The 20,378-nt window shown below is 37.5% G+C and overlaps 1 protein-coding gene across 1 annotated transcript in view; it reads right to left on the reverse strand.

Moving 5' to 3' along the window:
- Positions 1-3,890: 3,890 nt before the first annotated feature.
- LOC128985548 (adhesion G protein-coupled receptor A3) overlaps positions 3,891-20,378 on the reverse strand; it is a 138,048-nt gene continuing 121,560 nt past the window's right edge. The window contains exon 19 of the mRNA XM_054405147.1: positions 3,891-4,529. Within this exon, the coding sequence (XP_054261122.1) occupies positions 4,215-4,529 (315 nt within the window). The 3' untranslated portion in view covers positions 3,891-4,214. The remainder of the gene's footprint in view (positions 4,530-20,378) is intronic.

A 20,378-nucleotide genomic window follows, 5' to 3' on the forward strand; every position in this document is an offset into this window, starting at 1 on the left:
ATGTAACTAAATGTGGTTAACTTCATTCTCATAAAAGTAAAAAAAACTTCACTTTGTCCAATGTCAATCGAGGAAATAGATGGTGGTATTCCACAAAATACCTCTCCCGCGGATAGCTGCATGAACACAGACTTTCATTCTACGAATTTTTTATACGTCATTTTAAAGCAAAAATAACCCTTCATCACTTGATGAAGACATTGTCTTAACAAAAACTAGCTTGAAATGCAAGCTTTTGTTGTGTACACACAACTAAATTCTCTAGCGCTTGGAGCAAGCGCTGAAAATATGTTACTTGTAACCAGCTTTCTTTGTGAACACACCCTTACAGTAACAAGATGTTGACATTATTTTGTCAATCTTCATTTCAAGTCTTCTACTACTCTTGTTTGTAAATTTAATCCAATAATTTCAAGCTACATGTCTGTGTTTGCTAGCTGTTGTATTATCAAGTCCAAAAACTAGATATAACGAATAAAAGGCTTCACAACAATTTCAAACCACTAAGCTTTATGAGGTTAATTTGCTGCTGTACAAAATCACTAAATGTACTATGATTTCAAAGAACAGATTTCTAAACATAGGCCTACACAATTATTACCCTATCCTGTTTACACTCCAAATATCAAAACAATGTGAGTAACAGGAAACATACATAGGCCCTACATGATTTAAAAAAATTTACTAGCTGTTGGTCCGTCTTACGTATGGGAATCGAGTAGCCCATTAAAACTGTATATAGTTATATTAATATGTCTATTCCTAATTCAAGCCTAGTTTAAGCAGTTCTGTAAAGAAAAATCTGCCAAGATCAATTAAAACATGTGATCATTGTTATTTTGCAAACCTTTCCTCAAGAAGTTGAGGAAAGGTTATAAAATAATTTTCATAAGCTCTCTTTTGATGACTTGTGAGCTTCGATTCGTATACAGCAAAGGTTATAGAATCTTACTTATTTCCTATAATCAATGACAAAACCACAGAGTAAATAAACTAACCTCATAGTTTTATATAATATTTTTATACTCAACCAGCTGTTAGTCAACACATATTATATTGCACTAAAACAAACTAAAGATTTTAAAGATTGCTCAAAAAATCAATTAGAACATCTAGTATTTTACTATGTATATTTAAATAATCTCTCATCCTCTTACCGAATAAATGAACGTATCAATGATTATAGCATTACACACAGTATAAACAAGTCAACCCTACGTATGTCATTTCATTTTCATCCAAATGCTGAATTTGTGTCGACAACGCTGAATGTTTACGTCGGCTGCTAGATTTTTTAAATTTGAAACTTAATTTCTAAAAAACTGAAACCCTAAACTAAAATTATGGCTTCGACATTCCCTAGCTCTCAAGATTATCTTTCTTTCAACACAAAAATCATGAAAATCCGTCAAGTGGTTGATTCAGAATCGTGAAATAAAAAAATCCTGTCACGTTTTAATATATATGATGATGATGATTGCTTATTCTAAAACTGTATTATAGTAATATTGCATGGTTATGAAGTAGTCAATGTGATGAATTACTCTGTCTAATTAGTTAAGTGGTTGCACCTTTTACCAAAATATATCCTTGCTTAGCTTGGGCAAGTAGAGTTACATTGATATCTTAAGATACACAATAAGCATTACATAGTACTAGTAGCAGCCTAGTCCCTACAGTATCACAATGGAGGTTACGTACACATGAAACTACTTTAAGACGTAAAGCTAATAATTTATACTCCTTTCGTTTTTCTACTTTTATATTGTTACACTAAATGCTGCACTGATTTTGCACAGTTTAGTAAAATATTTTAAAACAGTAAATTTTAAGTCTTAACAAACTAGGCTAAAAAAATATAATGTTACACAGAACAACCGTCGGATGATGATATTCTTCTGGAGAAGCTGTCTGCATGGCAGCGTCAGTGACAGTGGCGATTTCCCTTTAACATCTTGTGGTACAATTTCCTACAAGCGCTACAAGAGCTACCTACCTCCCTTGCTCTTTCCTCCACATGAAAACCCCCAGGAACCCGGCAAACCGGAATCAACATCGGGGCAGAGAAGCTACCAGAATTCAGTGGCTGTATTGTACAAACTCCCACAGGGCTATGAGAGATTTAGGGAAATGCTATACTTCACCGAAAGCCCAGCCTTCCACGGCCAAGGCTTTCCTCACCAGTACCATATTGGTTGCTTCATTAGCTCGGAACACCCTTCGCTACCAGAATACATCTGCAAACCCTCCTAGCTCTAAAGCCAAGAAGTCAGGCCCTCCTGTTCACTACTCCAAACCTTCATCACCTAAATTGACTCTTGAAGATTTGTTTCCTGCGAGGCCCTCTACACCTCCGAGGCCAATCTACACCTCCAAACTTAAGACATATGAAGGAAGTTAAATAGTACATAACTTTGGTTTAACAAAATTTACATTTCTTATCAATATTTTTAGACTTATGTCACATAAAGCATATTAAAATATGAATGTGTCATGGATTAAAAATGTCTGACCTACATTTCCACATGAGATTAAAACTTGATACATCAGAGCTTTGATCTGATAATTTTAGGTCCTTGTCCACAACAAAAGCTCATTGAAGACGTTGAGTTAGACAACTACATGTCAACCGGTTTCAAAGTGCACTGCTTCTAAAGGTATTGAGTAGGGATGGTCAAGTCTCAAAATTTCGGGAAATTTTAAATCTCGTTACATGAGACGAGATTTCTTTTTGGCCGAGATTTTTATCGAGACGAGAAAAAAAAAAAAATTAAAAACTCCTGCAGAAAGTCAATGCAATACCCGAAATACAGGAGCGTGTTGTAGTTGTGTTTCCTTTGCGAAGGCGTTCTTATTTAATTAATTCTTCAAATGTAAATATTACTTTAATTATTTAATAACATTTGAGAAGTTTTGTTAAGTGTTAGCAGTGTGAGGAATGTTTTATTACTATAAAAAAAAGGCAAAACAAGTAACTATTTTATCAAAATTAATATTTTATTTTATGATTTATTTTATTTTAGGATAAGTTGAACTCTATTCTAACTGATATCACTATGTTTCCTAATCGTAGGCATTTTTAATAATTTAGGCATGATTAATAAAAAAATGTTATGCTGATGTTTTTTAATAAAAGATTGTAAATATTCTTGTCTATTATCATTATTTTTGTACGTGGGTTATCCAGAAAGTAAAGAACGTTTCGTTATGACGCCGCTAGGCGCGCGCCGATCTCGTACATTTTGGTATGTGCGTACTCGGCAACTCAGTCGGCATCCAGCCGTGACAATTGGAGCATTCTAGCGCTGCCCGTTTTTTCACAATTTCAACTTAAGATGAGCGCTGCAATAAAAAATCCCGCCAGTTAAGGGGTGCGGTCAGTGATACGGTTTGTGTTGGCATTAAACTTAAAATCGATAGACATTTATCGCCAAGGGTATGAAGTTCAAGGAAAAAAACATAATGATTGAAAGTTCTGAGAAAATGGTGCATTCAGATTAAAAATGGCCGATCTGACGCTCATGAGTCATGACGAAGCGAAGGGCGGACGCCGAGCATTGTGACTGATGGAACTGGTCACTAAAGTTGATGAAACGGTTCGCAAAAACCGCCAATTCCCGATAACGGGTCTTTCGCTTTGTTGCGTGACAATTTTAAACAACAAAGTCCGTGAAAATTGAGGAAAAATTTCGGTTTTAAGTGTTTTCCAACAAAAACCGTATCACTGACCGCACCCCTTAACTGGCGGGATTTTTTATTGCAGCGCTCATCTTAAGTTGAAATTGTGAAAAAATGGGCAGCGCTAGAATGCTCCAATTGTCACGGCTGGATGCCGACTGAGTTGCCGAGTACGCACATACCAAAATGTACGAGATCGGCGCGCACCTAGCGGCGTCATAACGAAACGTTCTTTACTTTCTGGATCGCCTAAGTATTTAAACAGTCATCTAACAATGTTACAAAATCAGGTAAAAATTCCGAACGTGCATTTCCCGTTGTGTATGAGAAGGGAAATCCCGTCTCGATCTCGTCTCGAAATTTTATGAGAAATAAAAAATCTCGTCTCGAACTAAAAATCCAATCTCGTCCATCCCTAGTATATTGAGTGATGCACAGAATTAGTTGGGTCACCTTGACCTCCATCTGCTACTAGCAGTTTAGAGTCTAGACGTCATGGTGTCGTCACTGTTAATGTGTGACGAGTGAAGTTGATATCAAACACATGTTTCTTTTTTATCCGTGTTGGAGTCGTCTGAGCACTTTTGCTCCGAGTCACTGGTGATCGGAACCGAATAGTCGTGAGTTCCCAGGTTCACTCGTACACACTCGTTCTTTGAATCTATTGTGAGACCAATAGGCATGGGGCGATGTTTTCGCCTCTTGTGGAAAGGTGATGGAGGGTCAATGGTGGCGTAGAGGTGGCTGCCGTCTGACTGGTCGGAAACAGCAATGTGACAGGAGCCACAACTCTGCTTCGCTGACATACCTCGGCCACAGTCAGTGTCGACAACACTACATTCACTTGGCACCTGGACAGTGAAAATTTTGTAAAATTTGGTCTTTAACAATTGTAAGTTCAGCAAATATAAATATTCATTTGATTTTCTGATACTGATTTTGATTTTATATACAGTAGAACTTCGCTAATCCGACCTCGAATGGTCCGAATCTTCGCTTGGTCCGACCGTGCCGCCTACACAATAGGCTTCCGCTAACATAACTTCATTGTCCAAGAAAAATACCTAAAGAAATCTATAAATTGTTTTTCTTTCGTAAATGTGTTGAAATTTGTTGTATATTTAACTAGTACTGCCCATCATTTATATTCAGTAGGCTCCCAAATTATTATTTTTGAAAAATCACAATTTATTTGACAAAAATAAAATGCAAGCAAAAGAAAGAAATGTCACACAAAGCTTCAATGTCAAGCTATCTGTTTGCACTGACAATCATCTGCTCCTTAAACATCTGTCTGCTGTGTGCTTGCTATGACACATTTTGTGATTTGGTATTTGGTAACCATGACAACTTTAGTAGGTAGCCTGTGATTGGGTGATTAGTAACCATGGCAACTTATTGAATGGGTGGTTGAAGAGAAACTAATGAAAGAATAGAAAAACAAAGAGAAAGAATAAGCGATGTTTTTATGTCATTATTATCTTTATCTGTGTACTTTACGACTGATGTTATCATCTATAAGTAGACTACGATTATTTTATAGTTTTTAATGTGTAATCTAATGTTTTAATCAACATTCTTCTGACCTGAAACAGCGTAGCAGTAGCCTATGAATAGCAGTAGCTTACCGGACTTTATATTGTTCTTTTATTTACTTTGCTGTACAGTGTTTGGCAAATGGCAATTTGTTTGTTTGAGAAAGCTGTGATTTTAAACATTACAGTACATACAACCAAGGTCAATGACTTAACATAATTATCATGATTGCGCAATAGCCTACTATAGGTCGGCCTGATAGATAGCGACCTGCGCGAGGATTTTTAGTGCATGTAGCGTAAAATGGTAACATGGTAACGACGAGTAGGGTATGTTCCCCCTCTCCGCCAATGGCCGTTTTCACACTGCACGACACAGCACTGCCGTGTCGGTGTGTGTGTAAGCAGTTCCATTTGGTAACACAGGATTCCAACTAATTTCCAATTGGATTCCAGTTGTCAAAGAGCAATAAAGACATTATTATTATTAACTCCCACGACACCGGGGCGGTGACGTGCCGTTGTCAAGTTGTGCAGTGTGAAAACGGCCATGACGGGAGGGGCGCATACAGCAGCTGAGTGGGGGTAGAGCCATAGTCTGTCTCACTCCCACAGCTCGGTATTTCTCTCTCGCACCAATGCTATGAAGAGGTCGCTTTCTAAGCGGCCGACCTATAATTATATTTTGACGATGTAATGTTGGATTAACCATGGTTTCCAGTTATCCGTGGTCTGTTCAAAATACAGTTTTAATATGTTTTCATGTCAACAAATGTGTTCCTCTGATAATCCAACCTTTTTCTGTGTTCCGACCTTGCTCCCGGTCCCGGAGGTGACGAATGAATGAATGAATGAGCATATAGTTTATTCCAAAAAACATTGGCTACAATCTGTGATTATAAAACATAAAGTATATTAGACAGAGACTTTTGTCACTAAAAATACATACGAGATTTAATAAAGCCAAAATATATAACAATAAAACAAAGGAACTAGCAGACATAGGCAGTGCTACCTGTGCGTCTGCTAAGTTGCTGTCAAATAGAAAAAAGAAAAATTATTGAATTTTTGGAACGGATATAAAAAAAGACAATAGGTTGTTATTATTATTATTATTATTATTAGTTATATAAGTAAATGTATTTCCATGAACACAGTGCTGGTAAGGTAGCGCTTTATAGATTTTCGTGGTGGCCAGAAGAGAGAGAGAGAAAGACAGTGTAAAGGGGTAGTGAAGAGAGTGGAGAGTGATGAGTGGATTGTAGGGTAAAGAGTGGAGTGGAGTGGAGAGTGGTAAATTCAACTGCGGACAGTCCAAGCAAGGTCATGGGAGCGGAGTCATCAAGGGTTCATATTATATTGTTTTTGTCATACTGCAGTAAAAACAGTCGTTTTTAATGCATTCATTGAGGGTCTATAGTAGAATTTTTAGTCTTTAGGGAGTAAAAATAATTTTTAGCCTCTATGGAGTAAAAATCAGCTGTTGTCTACTCAGTTGTAAATTTCTATTGTAAACGATTGCATGTATCGAAAATATATATCGATTTGTGCTTCGTAATCATTTTAACCTACAGTCTACAGTCTCTTCCCATAGCATTTTAGCATTGCAGATACATTAATCCATTCCCAAACTCAACACTGCTCACCTTTACTACTTCCTTCACCACCCCCTACATCGTCGTGGGGCCTGTTTCCTTCCCTTTTCATAGCATTTTAGGATTGAAGATACATTAATCTAACGGCCACAGACGGTTCTCACACTGTGCTCATACTTTACTACTTCCTAAGCCACTTCCTACAACGTGGACCTGTTTCCCTCTCTTCCCATAGCATTTTAGGATTGCAGATACATTAATGTAATTGCCAAAGACAGTTCCCACACTCTGCACTACAAGCCTTACTACTTCCTTCACAATTTCCTACGTCATAGACCTGTTTCCTTCCCTTCTCATAGCATTTAAGTATTAGATACATTTATCTAACTGCTTAAACGGTTCCCCCACTCTGCACTGCCAGCCTTTACTACTTCCTTCACCACTTCCTACGTCGTGGGGCCTGTTTCCTTCCCTTCTCATAGCATTTTAGGATTGAAGATACATTAATCTAACGGCCACAGACGGTTCTCATACTTTACTACTTCCTAAGCCACTTCCTACATCGTGGACCTGTTTTCATCACTTTCCAATTTTCCATAGCATTTCAGTATTTTAGATACGTTAATCTAATTGCCACAAACATTACCCACACTCCGCACTGCTAGCCTTTACTACTTCTTTCACCATTTTCTATGTCATGGGCATGCTTCCATCCCTTCTCATAGCATTTCAGCATAGCAGATACATTAATCTAACTGCTACAAACGGTTTCCAGTTCCCACACTCCACACTTCTCACCTTACTACTTCCTTCACCTCTTCTTACGTCGCGGACCTGTTTCCCTCTCTTCTCATAGAATTTTAAGATTGTAGATACCTTAATCTAATCGCCATAAACAGTTCCCACACTCCGGACAGATCACCTTGACTACTTCATTCACCATTTCCTACGTCTCGGACCTGTTTCCCTCCCCTTCTCATAGCATTTTAGGATTGCAGATCCCTTAATTTAATCGTCAAAAACAGTTCCCACACTCCGGACAGCTCGCCTTGACTACTTCCTTCACCACTTCCTACGTCTCGGACCTGTTTCCCTCCTTTCCCATAGCATTTTAAGATTGCAGGTACCTTAATCTAATCGTCATAAAAAGTTCCCACGATTGGGACTGCTCGCCTTTACTTCCTTCACCACTTCCTACATTGCGGACCTGTTTACCTCCCTTCCCATAGCATTTTAGGATTGCAGATACCTTAATCTAATCGTCATAAACAGTTCCCACACTCCGGACAGCTTGCCTTGACTACTTCCTTCACCACTTCCTACATCGCGGACCTGTTTTCCTCCCTTACCACAGCCTTTTGCGATTGTAGATACCTTAATCTAATTGTCATAAACAGTTTCCACACTCCGGACAGCTCGCTATGACTACTTCCTTCACCACTTCCTACACCGCGGACCTATTTTCCTCCCTTCCCATAGCATTTTAGGATGGCAGATACCTTAATCTAATCGTCACAAACAGTTCCCACAGTCCGGACTGCTTGCCTTTACTACTTCCTTTACCACTTCTTACGACACGGACCTGTTTCCCTCTTCTCCCATAGCATCATAGGATTGCAAAAACCTTAATGTAATGGTCATAAACAGATCCCATACCCCGAACAGCTCGCCTTTACTACTTCCTTCACCACTTCCTACGTCGCGTTCCAATGACACCAAAAACATGACAATCGGTTCAGTAGTTTCGGAGGAGTAATTGTCACAAAAAACCTGCTTGCGTATTTAATAAGTATAGATTTAAATAGAATTAGTTTAACGAGTACTTAGGTTTGCTGTAACAGGGAGGGTAAAAAAGAGTTTTTTAATGTAAAATGTTAATAGGTACTGTAGTTTAGTAAGAAATTAATGTATTTTCCAAATTTGATTAATATATGTTCATAAATAAGCAAACTACAAGAGTTGACTTATTCTCCATAAGAATAACATGGGGATTTAAAATTACAATTTTTGGGTTCAGTAGTTTCGGAGGAGTAATTGTCACAAAAAACCTGCTTGCGTATTTAATAAGTATAGATTTAAATAGAATTAGTTTAACGAGTACTTAGGTTTGCTGTAACAGGGAGGGTAAAAAAGAGTTTTTTAATGTAAAATGTTAATAGGTACTGTAGTTTAGTAAGAAATTAATGTATTTTCCAAATTTGATTAAAATATGTTCATAAATAAGCAAACTACAAGAGTTGACTTATTCTCCATAAAAATAACATGGGGATTTAAAATTACAATTTTTGGGAATTTTCTCCGTAACCCTTAGGCGCATAATAACGCTTCAATATACAGTACTAAGTTATTTGTAAGCTCTACATAATGGTTTGGAAAGTAATTGTGAAATTTTGTGATTTTAGGGTCAAAAATGGGAAAAACCTATTTTTACCCCATAAAACCCCGTTCCCATAGTCCGATCATGCTGGTTCGTGAACTCATTCAAGTTTATCCTGCCTTACACCTTTAAACCAAATTTCATCAAAATCGGACAAAAATTACTCAAGTTATCGTGATCACGGACACACACATATATATATATATATATATATATATTAATCTATATATATATATACATATATAAAAATTTTAACAAATGGTGTTTTTGGCCTCTGGGGACATCAAAATGAAAAAGTAAATAGGTCCCGGGTCTAGGTCTTACCATGCCACCTACGGTAATAGCTTACTTCCCTATAGGGAAATTCACTAACAGGGGCCCCAGTTAGAATGTGTCAGTAGGTGTGATAGTGACGTATGGTCTATGTACGTGTGTGGAGTAGTGTCTTGTGACGAAGCAGGTTGTGTTGTAGTAGGTTTAGTGATAGTGAGGCCAGTGCTGTAGTGATCAGTGATGGTCGTTTGAATCACAGCTGATTTAATATCGCATTCGTCGTTATATTTTACAAAAATGTGATCCAAGCAGCTCTCAGATACCCCAGACACTCTTGTAGGTTTGTCAATACATTGTACAAATCCTCCTCCCATTATAGGCTAGGCATACTAGGAATATAATTGGCAGTTAGCGGAAAGTTTAGGTACAGTCCTAATCATCTTTGGGTCGCTGAACACGAATATGAGGTTTGCTGACAGATATTTTGCCCGAAACATTGTTTATTTTGTGAAAAACCTTAAAATTTGGGCACTTTTTTTTGGTTTTTCGGGCAAATCTCGGTAAGTATGGGTTTTTGAGGAAATCCTGCTTTGAAAAATTAAAGATGACAAAATTTACTACAAGTTTCCTATATAATGTTTGTTTCTACGATGAACCGTTACGCCACTAGAGCACACTAAAAAAGGCCAGAAGTGCAAAAAATTAAAAACATTGCTAAATGCTGCCGTTTTACATTAGGTTTCCAAGGAAACAACCCATGTTACGATAATTTTAACTATTTATTCATGATAACAAACTGAAACACACTTTAAAATACCCCCGCCGCAGCAAACCTCAGACTAAGCGAATTTCCATTTCCCTGATTGGATTTACACTAAAATGTCTCCTTAAAAATATCACATTTATTCCCTATTTAAATAAAAGTTTAACAAGTACTTAGGTTTGCTGCAACAGGGAGGGTAAAAAGTTTTTTTTTTTTGTAAAATGTAATAGTTTAGTATGCAATGAATGCATTTTCCAAATGTGATCTAAATATGTTCATAAACATGCAAACTACAACAGTTTACTTATTCTCCATAAAAAAATAACATAGGCATTTTAAATTTACCGATTTTTGGAATTTTCTCCGTAACCATTATGCGCATAACAATGCTTTAATATACTAAAATATTTGTCTTTTTAAGCTCTACAAAATGGTATGGAACGAAATCTCTAAACTTTAAGTTTATATATAGGGTCAAAAATAGGAAAAACCAATTTTTACCCCATAAAACCCTGTTCCCATAGTCCGATCATGCTGGTCACAAACTCGTTCAAATAGACGTAGGTTTACACGTTTACAAAATTTCATCAAAATCGGATGATTTTTGCTTGAGTTCTCGCCCTAACGGACACATATATGAATTTGAATGGATGGTGTTAATGAAATATGTGATGAATAAAATAGGAAACCTGGTTTGAGGTTTTTCAGTCCCCTGTGGATAAAAAATATGATGTTTTTATTTCTATTTTTAAGTACTTGTTTGACTTGAATTTTCCAAAGATTGTTAGTGTTGATAAGGGAACCAGGAATTGTGTATGGAAGTCAAATGAAATATTAGAGAAAAAAAGGCACCTCACGGATTTGGAAGAATTAAGCAGAGTGCAAAAAACAAAAGAGTTAAATAAAAAGTTGAAAATCTGCAAAAAAGACTTAAAAGAATCAATACTTAAATCTAAACAAACATTTTACAAGGGGAAAATAAAAAGTGCAACAAACAAAACTAAAATGACATGGAATATAATTAAAAAAGAAATCAAATTAAACTCAAAGAAAAATTCTAACACCAACATTAGCATGTCTCAAAATGAAAAAATCATAACACATCCAATTGCTGTGAGCAATATTTTAAACAAATTTGTTGCTTCTGCTGTGGAAAAACTAATTTTGCCCTCTGTTTCTCAGCAATCTTTAGAAAATTGTAACACTCAACATAAAGCTCCAAATAAAATCTTTAAATTTCAAACAATAACAGAGGATTATCTTGAGAAAACTGTTCTTTCTTTTAAAAACAAATTTTCCTCAGGGTATGATGAGATACCCATCACGATTGTTAAAAAATCTATAATTTTTATTCGTAAGCCATTGACTCACTTAATAAATTCTTCTCTTTCTGGTATTTTTCCTTCTAAATTAAAATTGGCTAAAGTAATTCCTATTTTTAAGAGTGGCAATAGTACAGATCCAACATGTTATCGCCCTGTTTCATTATTACCAGTTTTTTCAAAAATCTTTGAACGTATCGTATATAACTAGGGATGGACGAGATTGGATTTTTAGTTCGAGACGAGACGAGACGAGATTTTTTATTTCTCATAAAATTTTGAGACGAGATCGAGACGAGATTTCTCAACGAGAAATGCACGTTCAAAATTTTTACTTATTTTGTAACATTGTTAGATGACTGTTTAAATACTAAAATAATGATAATAGGCAAGAATATTTACAATCTTTCATTAAATAACATCAGCATAACATTTTTTTATTAATCACGCCTAACTTATTAAAAATGCCTACGATTAGGAAACATGGTGATATCAGTTAGGATAGAGTTCAACTTATCCTAAAATAAAATAACTCATAAAATAAAAGCAATATTAATTTTTATAAAATAGTTACTTGTTTTGACTTTTTTTATAGTAATAAAACATTCCTCATACTGCTTACACTTAACAAAACTTCTCAAATGTTATTAAAGTAATATTATTAAAATAATGAAAGTAATATTTATATTAAAAGAATTAAAGTAATATTTACATTAAAAGAATTAATTAAATAAGAACGCCTTCGAAAAGGAAACGCAACTACAACACGCTCCTGTATTGCGGGTATTGCATTGACTTTCTGAAGGCGTTTTTAATTTTTTTTTTTTTTTTTTTTTTTTTTTATTCTCGTCTCGATAAAAATCTCGGCCAAAAAGTAATCTCGTCTCGTGTAACGAGATTGAAAATTTCCCGAAAATTTCCCGAAATTTCGAGACTTGACCATCCCTATATATAACCAATTTTCTAATTTTCTTGAAATTAATAATTTGCTAGATAGGGAACAACATGGGTTTCGATCTGGAAAATCCACAATTACTGCCGCTGTTGAATTTATTGAATCCATCATAAATGCAATAGACAAAGGTGAAAATGTCATTAGAGTATTTCTAGATCTTAGTAGGGCTTTTGACAGTGTATCACACTGCAAGTTATTATCTAAATTGGAGGAGATGGGAGTTTGTGGTAAGGAGCTGAGATGGTTTTCTTCATATTTAGACAACAGAGAACAGTTTGTTGAAGTTGATTATATTGTCGAGAGTGATAGAGCTCGATACCTTGAAAAATCCAGGTCTCAGTGTCAGACACTGCGTTATGGGGTTCCCCAGGGGTCAATCTTAGGCCCTCTGCTCTTTCTTTGCTACATAAGAGGCATGCCGGAAATGATCCCTGGGCCCGATGCATCAATGTGTCTGTATGCTGATGACTGTAATATTCTGTTTTCAGGAAAGTCACATGATTATGTTGAAAAATCTTTAAATAAAACAGTTCAGTTTATCCATGAGTTCCTTGATCAAAAAAATCTATTAGTAAATAAAAAGAAAACAAACCTAATATCATTTTCAACCAAACAATCAAAAGTCAAATTCGAGCCAAATATTTTCTTGAAATCAGATAGAATAGATCAAGTGGGCCTAACTAAATTTCTTGGTTTAATCATTGATGAAAATCTCTCATAGGATGATCACATCAACCACCTAGTAAACAAATTATCTTCTGGTATCTATGCTCTGAGACAGATGTCCAGAGTCTGTGATTTGGAAACTTTAAAAATTATTTATTATTCATTAGTTCAATCCCACATTTCATACGGAATCACAGTCTATGGTGGAACAACAAAATCAAATCTTGATAAAGTACACTACTTAAACAGCAAAAAAGAGCAATTCGCACTATTATGAAATTACGGAAAACCATCTCAGTGAAGAATCTTTTTCATAAATTGGACATTTTAACTGTGTATAATTTATATATTCTTGAAACCATAATCTTTTTGAAACAAAGGGAACTAACAGCACCCTCCAATCCCGGGCATAAATATAATACTAGGTTAAAAATTAGATTGCCTCAGCATAAATTAGAATATTATACAAAGAAACCCACCTATGCAGGATTGAAATTGTTACAATATTTACCAATAAGCTGTTGCGTGGAAACGCTCTTTTATGGTACAGAAATAACAAGGATTTCTGGCAAACTTTTGAGGACTTCAAAGAATCTTTTGAGGTACAATTCTTGCCCCCGGGGTACAAAAGAAATCTTGAAGACGAGATTCGCTCGCGAACTCAAGGTGAAAATAAGCCATTTCGCAGCTTTGTTGTCGCGCTGACGACTCTTATCCGACGATGTGGTGGCTATAGCTTAGATCAAACTCTTGATAGGTTATTCCTCAACATGCGACCCGAATATAAGCTGACACTAAGAAGAGACTCGTGTTCTAGCTTAGCCGACATGATTACGGAAGCTGAAAGATATGAATCTTACATTAGAGATAAAAATCTGACTGCTTATTACGCTAAAAATAGGAATCAGCGAAACGTGAGTGCAGTAACCGCTCCAGAGGGACAAAAATTTTCTCCGGCGAGGAAACAAACTCCCACAAACATATTTCAAAGTAGAGTTAGGAACGTAGATGACGATCCTCGACCCCAAAACGCACGCACTGGAGGGTTCAATAAACCCCCAGACATCCCAGTTCGTAAGGATTGGCAAAAGCCGGTTCCTAATGCTAGGAACAATGATAAAGTTCCCACTTGTTGGAACTGCCGTGAAAACGGCCACCGGTTCAACGATTGTCCAAAGCCCGAAATAATAAAATATTTTTGCTGTCAAAAGGAGGGCATGCGAACAGTTAATTGCCCATGTAGGCAGGGAAATGCCGGGAGGGTCCCAGCAATGAACGGACCGCTGGGGCCCACTTCGTCCAACAATCACCAGTCAAAGTAGACAAACCAACTCCAACGATAGAACCAATGGCGAGCTGTGGATATTCGAGCATGCGAGACAATAGACCCTTTGTAAATATCAAAATTCTAGGTGAAACCTTCAAAGCTCTTATAGATACAGGAGCTATGATTACTATAATTGGAGAAAAAGTAAAAGATCATCTTCAAAACGCCAGCATAGTACCCGAACAAATAAGTCAACTCTTACAGTTGGCAAATGGAGTCCAAACGTCTGCCACAAAACGATATGATTTTACATTTGAATTTTCTTCTTCAGAATATAATTTATCAGCAGTGTACTTACCCAAATTAACAGTCGATGTGGCATTAGGCATGGATATTGTTAATAAACTCCAATTAGTGAAATTTCTAATAAATCCTGAATCTGGGTCAGGATTAAATGGTATAAACTCGCATCGTAACGCGATCGATGGGCAACAACAGCTAGACTGTGAGGTGTGCTATAGGAAAGGTTCCCTAAATAAAGTGGCTGACGCACTTTCTTGCAACGCACTCCCTGCAATCGACACTACTGAAATGAGTGAAGAGGTCGCTCAGATAAAACAGATTTCCCCGACCTGTTTAATTAGAACACAAGACCCAGATGAACCGTCCATATCTCACGAAGAACAGAAAGACTGGTACTTTCGCATTCTTGGCAAGGTTCAGAAAAATCCAGATCATTTTGAGAACTACAGATTAACTGAGGATGGCAAACTCCTCCGTAAAATGTCAACGCAAAATCGTAACAATAATTACGACCCTACCACAGAGTGGAAACTTTGTGTTCCACCAAACCTTCGTCCGATGGTATTGGAAGAAAATCACGATCGCCAGGGGCGGACTGGGTACTCTATTAGGGCGTAAACCTTGACCAGCCCGAAGGCGCCAACCGGGGGGTGTGGGGGGTATGGGCCAGTCCGCCCCTGACGATCGCCCTGAAGCAGGCCATCTTGGTGTTAGGAAAACCTTGGCATGGGTAGCCGCAAGATACTACTGGCCTGGTTGGCAATCAAGCGTCAAGTCACATGTCCGGAAATGTTTTTCCTGTCAAAAGTACAAGGTAGAACATCAAAATTTTTTAAAAATTATACCTGTAAACTCGCATTTTTAGGCAATCTAGAGGCATTAACAGTGGAAAATCAGAAATCTGATAACTGACACTATTGCTCAATGTTTTGGTTTACAAAATTTAGACTATTTACCCACACGACTTGGTGCTATTCTGACAGTAAATATCCTAACAAAAATAAAAATACAAATGATTTTCTTAGGTTCTTTCGTATTATATTCGTGTATTTTCTTTATTTTCCCTTGCATGACTTGGCTGCATGCATACAATATAAATCATTTGCTTCCTCTTTACAACCTGAACTTGCAACTGTTGTATTTTTTGGCACTGTAAATAACAGAAGTTATATATTTTAGATTTCTATGAAATTATTTTAACACAAACAATATACTTTCACTGTGAACAAAACCAATTTATTGACTTAAACTTTTTTAGCATTACATTAAGTCAAAACTGTAACCCTAAAGTAGGCCTACCTAACCTATGAGAACTACGAAGGTATTTTGAGCTGGCTATCTGTAAGTAAAATAGGAAAGTTGACCAAATTAGTGCCATAGTGCATATTGAAATAATTAATTAATAGGCGGTAGCCACATACGGTATTAAAATAATGTTTACTGTTTAACCTTTACTGTGTAATGGTTAAGTTAACAAATACACTGTCACTAAATCTAATTTAAATTTTGTAAAAGTAGTGATTCTACAATACTGCTTTCGTTCATGTTTCCTGTGTAGGTAAATAATATAAAAATAAATTGAAGCTTTCGACACAGAGACACAAATCAGACACTCACTAAAGAGAGACACATTTTAATTGGCAGCTCACACTCTTTATTTATTTATTACATGCACGGCAAACGCCATTTTACAAGAGAGTTGAGTTGAGATTGATAAAAATTAAATGTGACTTAAAATGAAATAGTTATAGTGTGAGCAATAATTAAATATTATAACAAATATGAATAATATTAAATTATCTTCACTAGTTGTTTACCACAGACGACATCGTGACACCGACCAATGTCGGATTAGTCGGACTGCAGTCGCAGTGCAGTTTTTTTCGGGTTCGGCGTAAAATGACGCGGGAAGAGGACAGCTGTTTTAAGTACCTCAGACCACAGAGTAAAGTGCCTTCCACTCGGAGTAGGCCTACACGTACGAGAGAGAAGAGCTGCTTTGCTCTCGCTTGTCGACAGTGTCTATTCAGGTCTCACACCCGACTTTATGTTTTGCTATTCACTGCTGAAACTTTTACTCAAGGTTTTTCCTCTTGCTTTCTAAAAACACATCTCGTCTCATTTTTTAAATTTTTTTATGAATTTTTCCATTAACGAGGGCGCAAACATTGGAATGTTGAGAAGGCGTATCGGCCCACCGGCCGGTGGGCCGGCGGGCCAGTCCGCCCCTGACGATCGCCCTGAAGCAGGCCATCTTAGTGTTAGGAAAACCTTGGCACGGGTAGCCGCAAGATACTACTGGCCTGGTTGGCAATCAAGCGTCAAGTCACATGTCCGGAAATGTTTTTCCTGTCAAAAGTACAAGGTAGAACATCGAAAACCAGCAGGGAAAATGTATTTTCGACGACCTCAGGCTCCTTGGGTCACGGTAACCCTTGACATGATCGGTCCGTTGCCACACTCGAAAAAAGGAAACAAATTCGCCCTAGTTATTCAGGACAACTTCTCAAAGTGGGTAGAAGTCGCACCACTGAGATCAGCAACCGCTAAACAAGTAGTAACTCATTTCCGAGAACTGGTATTATTCCGGTATGGGGCACCAGATGTGATCATCTGTGACAATGGGACGCAATTCACCTCCAACATTTTTTGCGATTTAGCAAAAGAATGGAGCATTCGCCTTCAGTTCACAGCACCGTACTCGCCTCAGGAAAACCCGACAGAACGAGAAAACCGAGTCTTAAAAACGATGATATCGCAGTTCGTGAAAGACGACCATCGCGCTTGGGACGAGAAGCTCCCCGAATTCCGTTTTGCTATGAATTCGGCGATCCACGACTCCACTAAATACTCTCCCGCAATGCTGAATCTGAACAGAGAAATAAAGATGCCGCGGGCACTTTATCAGGATACTCTGCAAGGCAGCAACGATCCAATCGAACCCCCACTTGAGGAGGTCATACTGGAGCGAAATGCTCGTATGCACTCGCTAATAGGGAAGGTAAAGGAGAATCTGGATAAAGCGTACCAGAACCAAGCTCGATACTACAACCTCCGCCGCCGTGACAATCCGTTCAGAGTAGGCCAGAGGGTTTTAAAAAGAAATCACGTGCTTTCGTCCGCAGTAGACGCTATTGCGGGTAAGCTAGCCGCGAAATATGAGGGTCCATTCGTGATATCAGACAAAGTTGGCGCAAACATCTTCATGTTAACAGACGAAAAGGAGAAGCCCGCGGTGCATATCCATGTAAAGGATTTGAAGCTTTTTCACGATACATAAAGTACGTCACATTACAATTTTCTCACACTTGTAGCTTGCATATAAGTACCTATCCCGCTGAACATTCTTGAAGCCCAAGAAAAAGTATTTTTTCTTTTTGGTAATTTTCTTTTTACTTTGTCCGAAGTGGGGAGGGAGTGTAAGGGTTCATAATATTCGTGAATATTTATAATAAAACTAAACCCTTACTAGCAGAATCGCCTCGCCAATTCGCCAAAGTTAAGTTCCAAGATGTAAACAAAACAAATTAGCAGATGGCACAAGTTCAGCAACAGCTGATCTTGTGGTTCACCGCCTTACCACCAGGCCGCGCATCAGTCGCCCGCGCATGCGCAGGGACCCCAGCCAGAGCGCTGGATGTGCGCGGCACTCGCCGAGACAGTGAGTCGGAGTCGGCGAGAGTCGACAGTCAGCAGGAGGAGTGGCCTGAGCAATTAGGCAGAAAAAGGACGCCCGACCCTACACTCTCGCTCACGCCAAGTAAGTGGACGACATTCGCCGTTGTTGTACCTAGGGCGCCTAGGATAACTCGAACTCACTTGCTATCGCTTTTATTACGCCTATCGTTTATTCACTGTTAATCAATTACGCTATTTAAGTCAAACGTCTGCGGGAAGTTTAGTCTTAAATTTAGTTGAATAATTAGCAGAGATCGCTTTATTTAAACTTGTGATTATTCCTATCGTTCTACTATAACATAGAGTGTTATCTGTTTTGTTAAAATAACTTTGAAAATATATAACGATCAGCTTTGATTTGTGGAATATCTGAATTTCGTTCGATACATAATTTATAGACCGTGAGTTAAAAAGAAGTAACAGTCAGAACGAGATCCGCCCGGTTATAATTCCTTTCTGTTTTAATTGTGTTGTTTTATTTGTATTGTTTAAATCTATTCAAGTTCGATCGGTTCCGGTCACGCAAGGTGTCTTTTCATATTCGTGTGTTTTGTTTGTTTTGTTTATCGCGTAGGTCCGTGAGAACACGGTTTTACCTAAATATAATGTGTGGTGTTTAGTTTGTAGTCAATGTTGTTTGTAATTACTGTAGCAGCACTTCAGCTGTGAGATATTTTATCTATGGGAATAAGAGTGTAAGGTGTTAATTCCGAGGGGGGTAAAACTACACCTTATATGCCTCGGATCTGCTAACAGTCAGGTGTGTCCAGGGTTCAATTTATATTATTAATTGGCTGGGCTCAGACCAAAGGATGTTATCATTGATTCAGTAAATCATTGGTCATCATCATTGCCCAAATTAAAGCCAATTAATCCCCGATCGTGTTTTTATTATCATTGAAGTTAAGTAAAAAAAAGTTAATCAAACGTCACAAAAAGGAAGAACCTTAGGTTAGCCGTGAACAAACACTATCGCTCGTGCGTTACCTACGCTCACCAAAATAAAATTACTTCTACAAAGGTTACTTCACCTTTTAATAAAAACTAATAAAATCAAAACTAAAAATAACTAACGAAAATTATTGTCACGACTAACAACTACGTCCTAGGTTCCCTGAGTTGTTTCACCCGGGTGTGACGTGGGAATATATCAGGTTTAAAACAATTATTTTAAGTGTATTAATCTAGATAGATGTGTATTAATTAATAGACCACACGACGGGACTGATCACGACAAGGCTGTTCCGCCCGTCACCTAATAATCATCGTAATTTGTAATAAGTAGTGATTTAATATAAGCTGAGCTTTTTCGCCCGCCACCTAGTAATCCGATTTAACACAATAAAATGCGTTCTGTAACCACTATAATTTATGGTTATGAATGAAGAGGAATAGGGCTGAGCTACTATCGGTTACGATAGACGTGAGCTGTTTCGCCCGTCCCCTAACAATCGAATTTTAATAATAAAACTAAGTAGAGTACGTTCTTTAACAATTATAACTTGTGGTTGTTACAGACAGTTGTAGAGCTAAGCTACTATCGATGGACGTGAGCTGTTTCGCCCGTCCCCTAACAATCGAATTTTAATAATAAAACTATAGTAGACCACTATCCGTCTACACCATGAAATAAATCTACTCTCAAGAAGACAACTAACAATACCCGTAAATAATCTTGTTAAGAGTATAACCTATCTAACTGTTTTAGCTCGAAACTATCGTGGCCCATAAATTCCAACAAAAAGGAATATTACAGCAAAATTAATAGTAGTGAATTTAATTAATTATATTTAATACCCAGAGTACTTACAGTTGGTGATCGTTTAGAATAGGGACGACGTCCACGTTTATTTTACCCAATGGGTTTTTGTGAATGAGAGCGGGTTAACAGGGAGTAGTCAAGAGAGGGAAGTGACCAGCTACACGCCGGCCGATCGAGTGTCGGTTGATCCTAGGTCCTGGAGAA

This window comes from Macrosteles quadrilineatus, unplaced genomic scaffold (assembly GCF_028750875.1).
Source record: "Macrosteles quadrilineatus isolate MER2022 unplaced genomic scaffold, UCM_ALF_1.0 Scaffold_1__1_contigs__length_201487025, whole genome shotgun sequence".
NCBI classification, from domain to species: Eukaryota; Metazoa; Arthropoda; class Insecta; order Hemiptera; family Cicadellidae; genus Macrosteles; species Macrosteles quadrilineatus.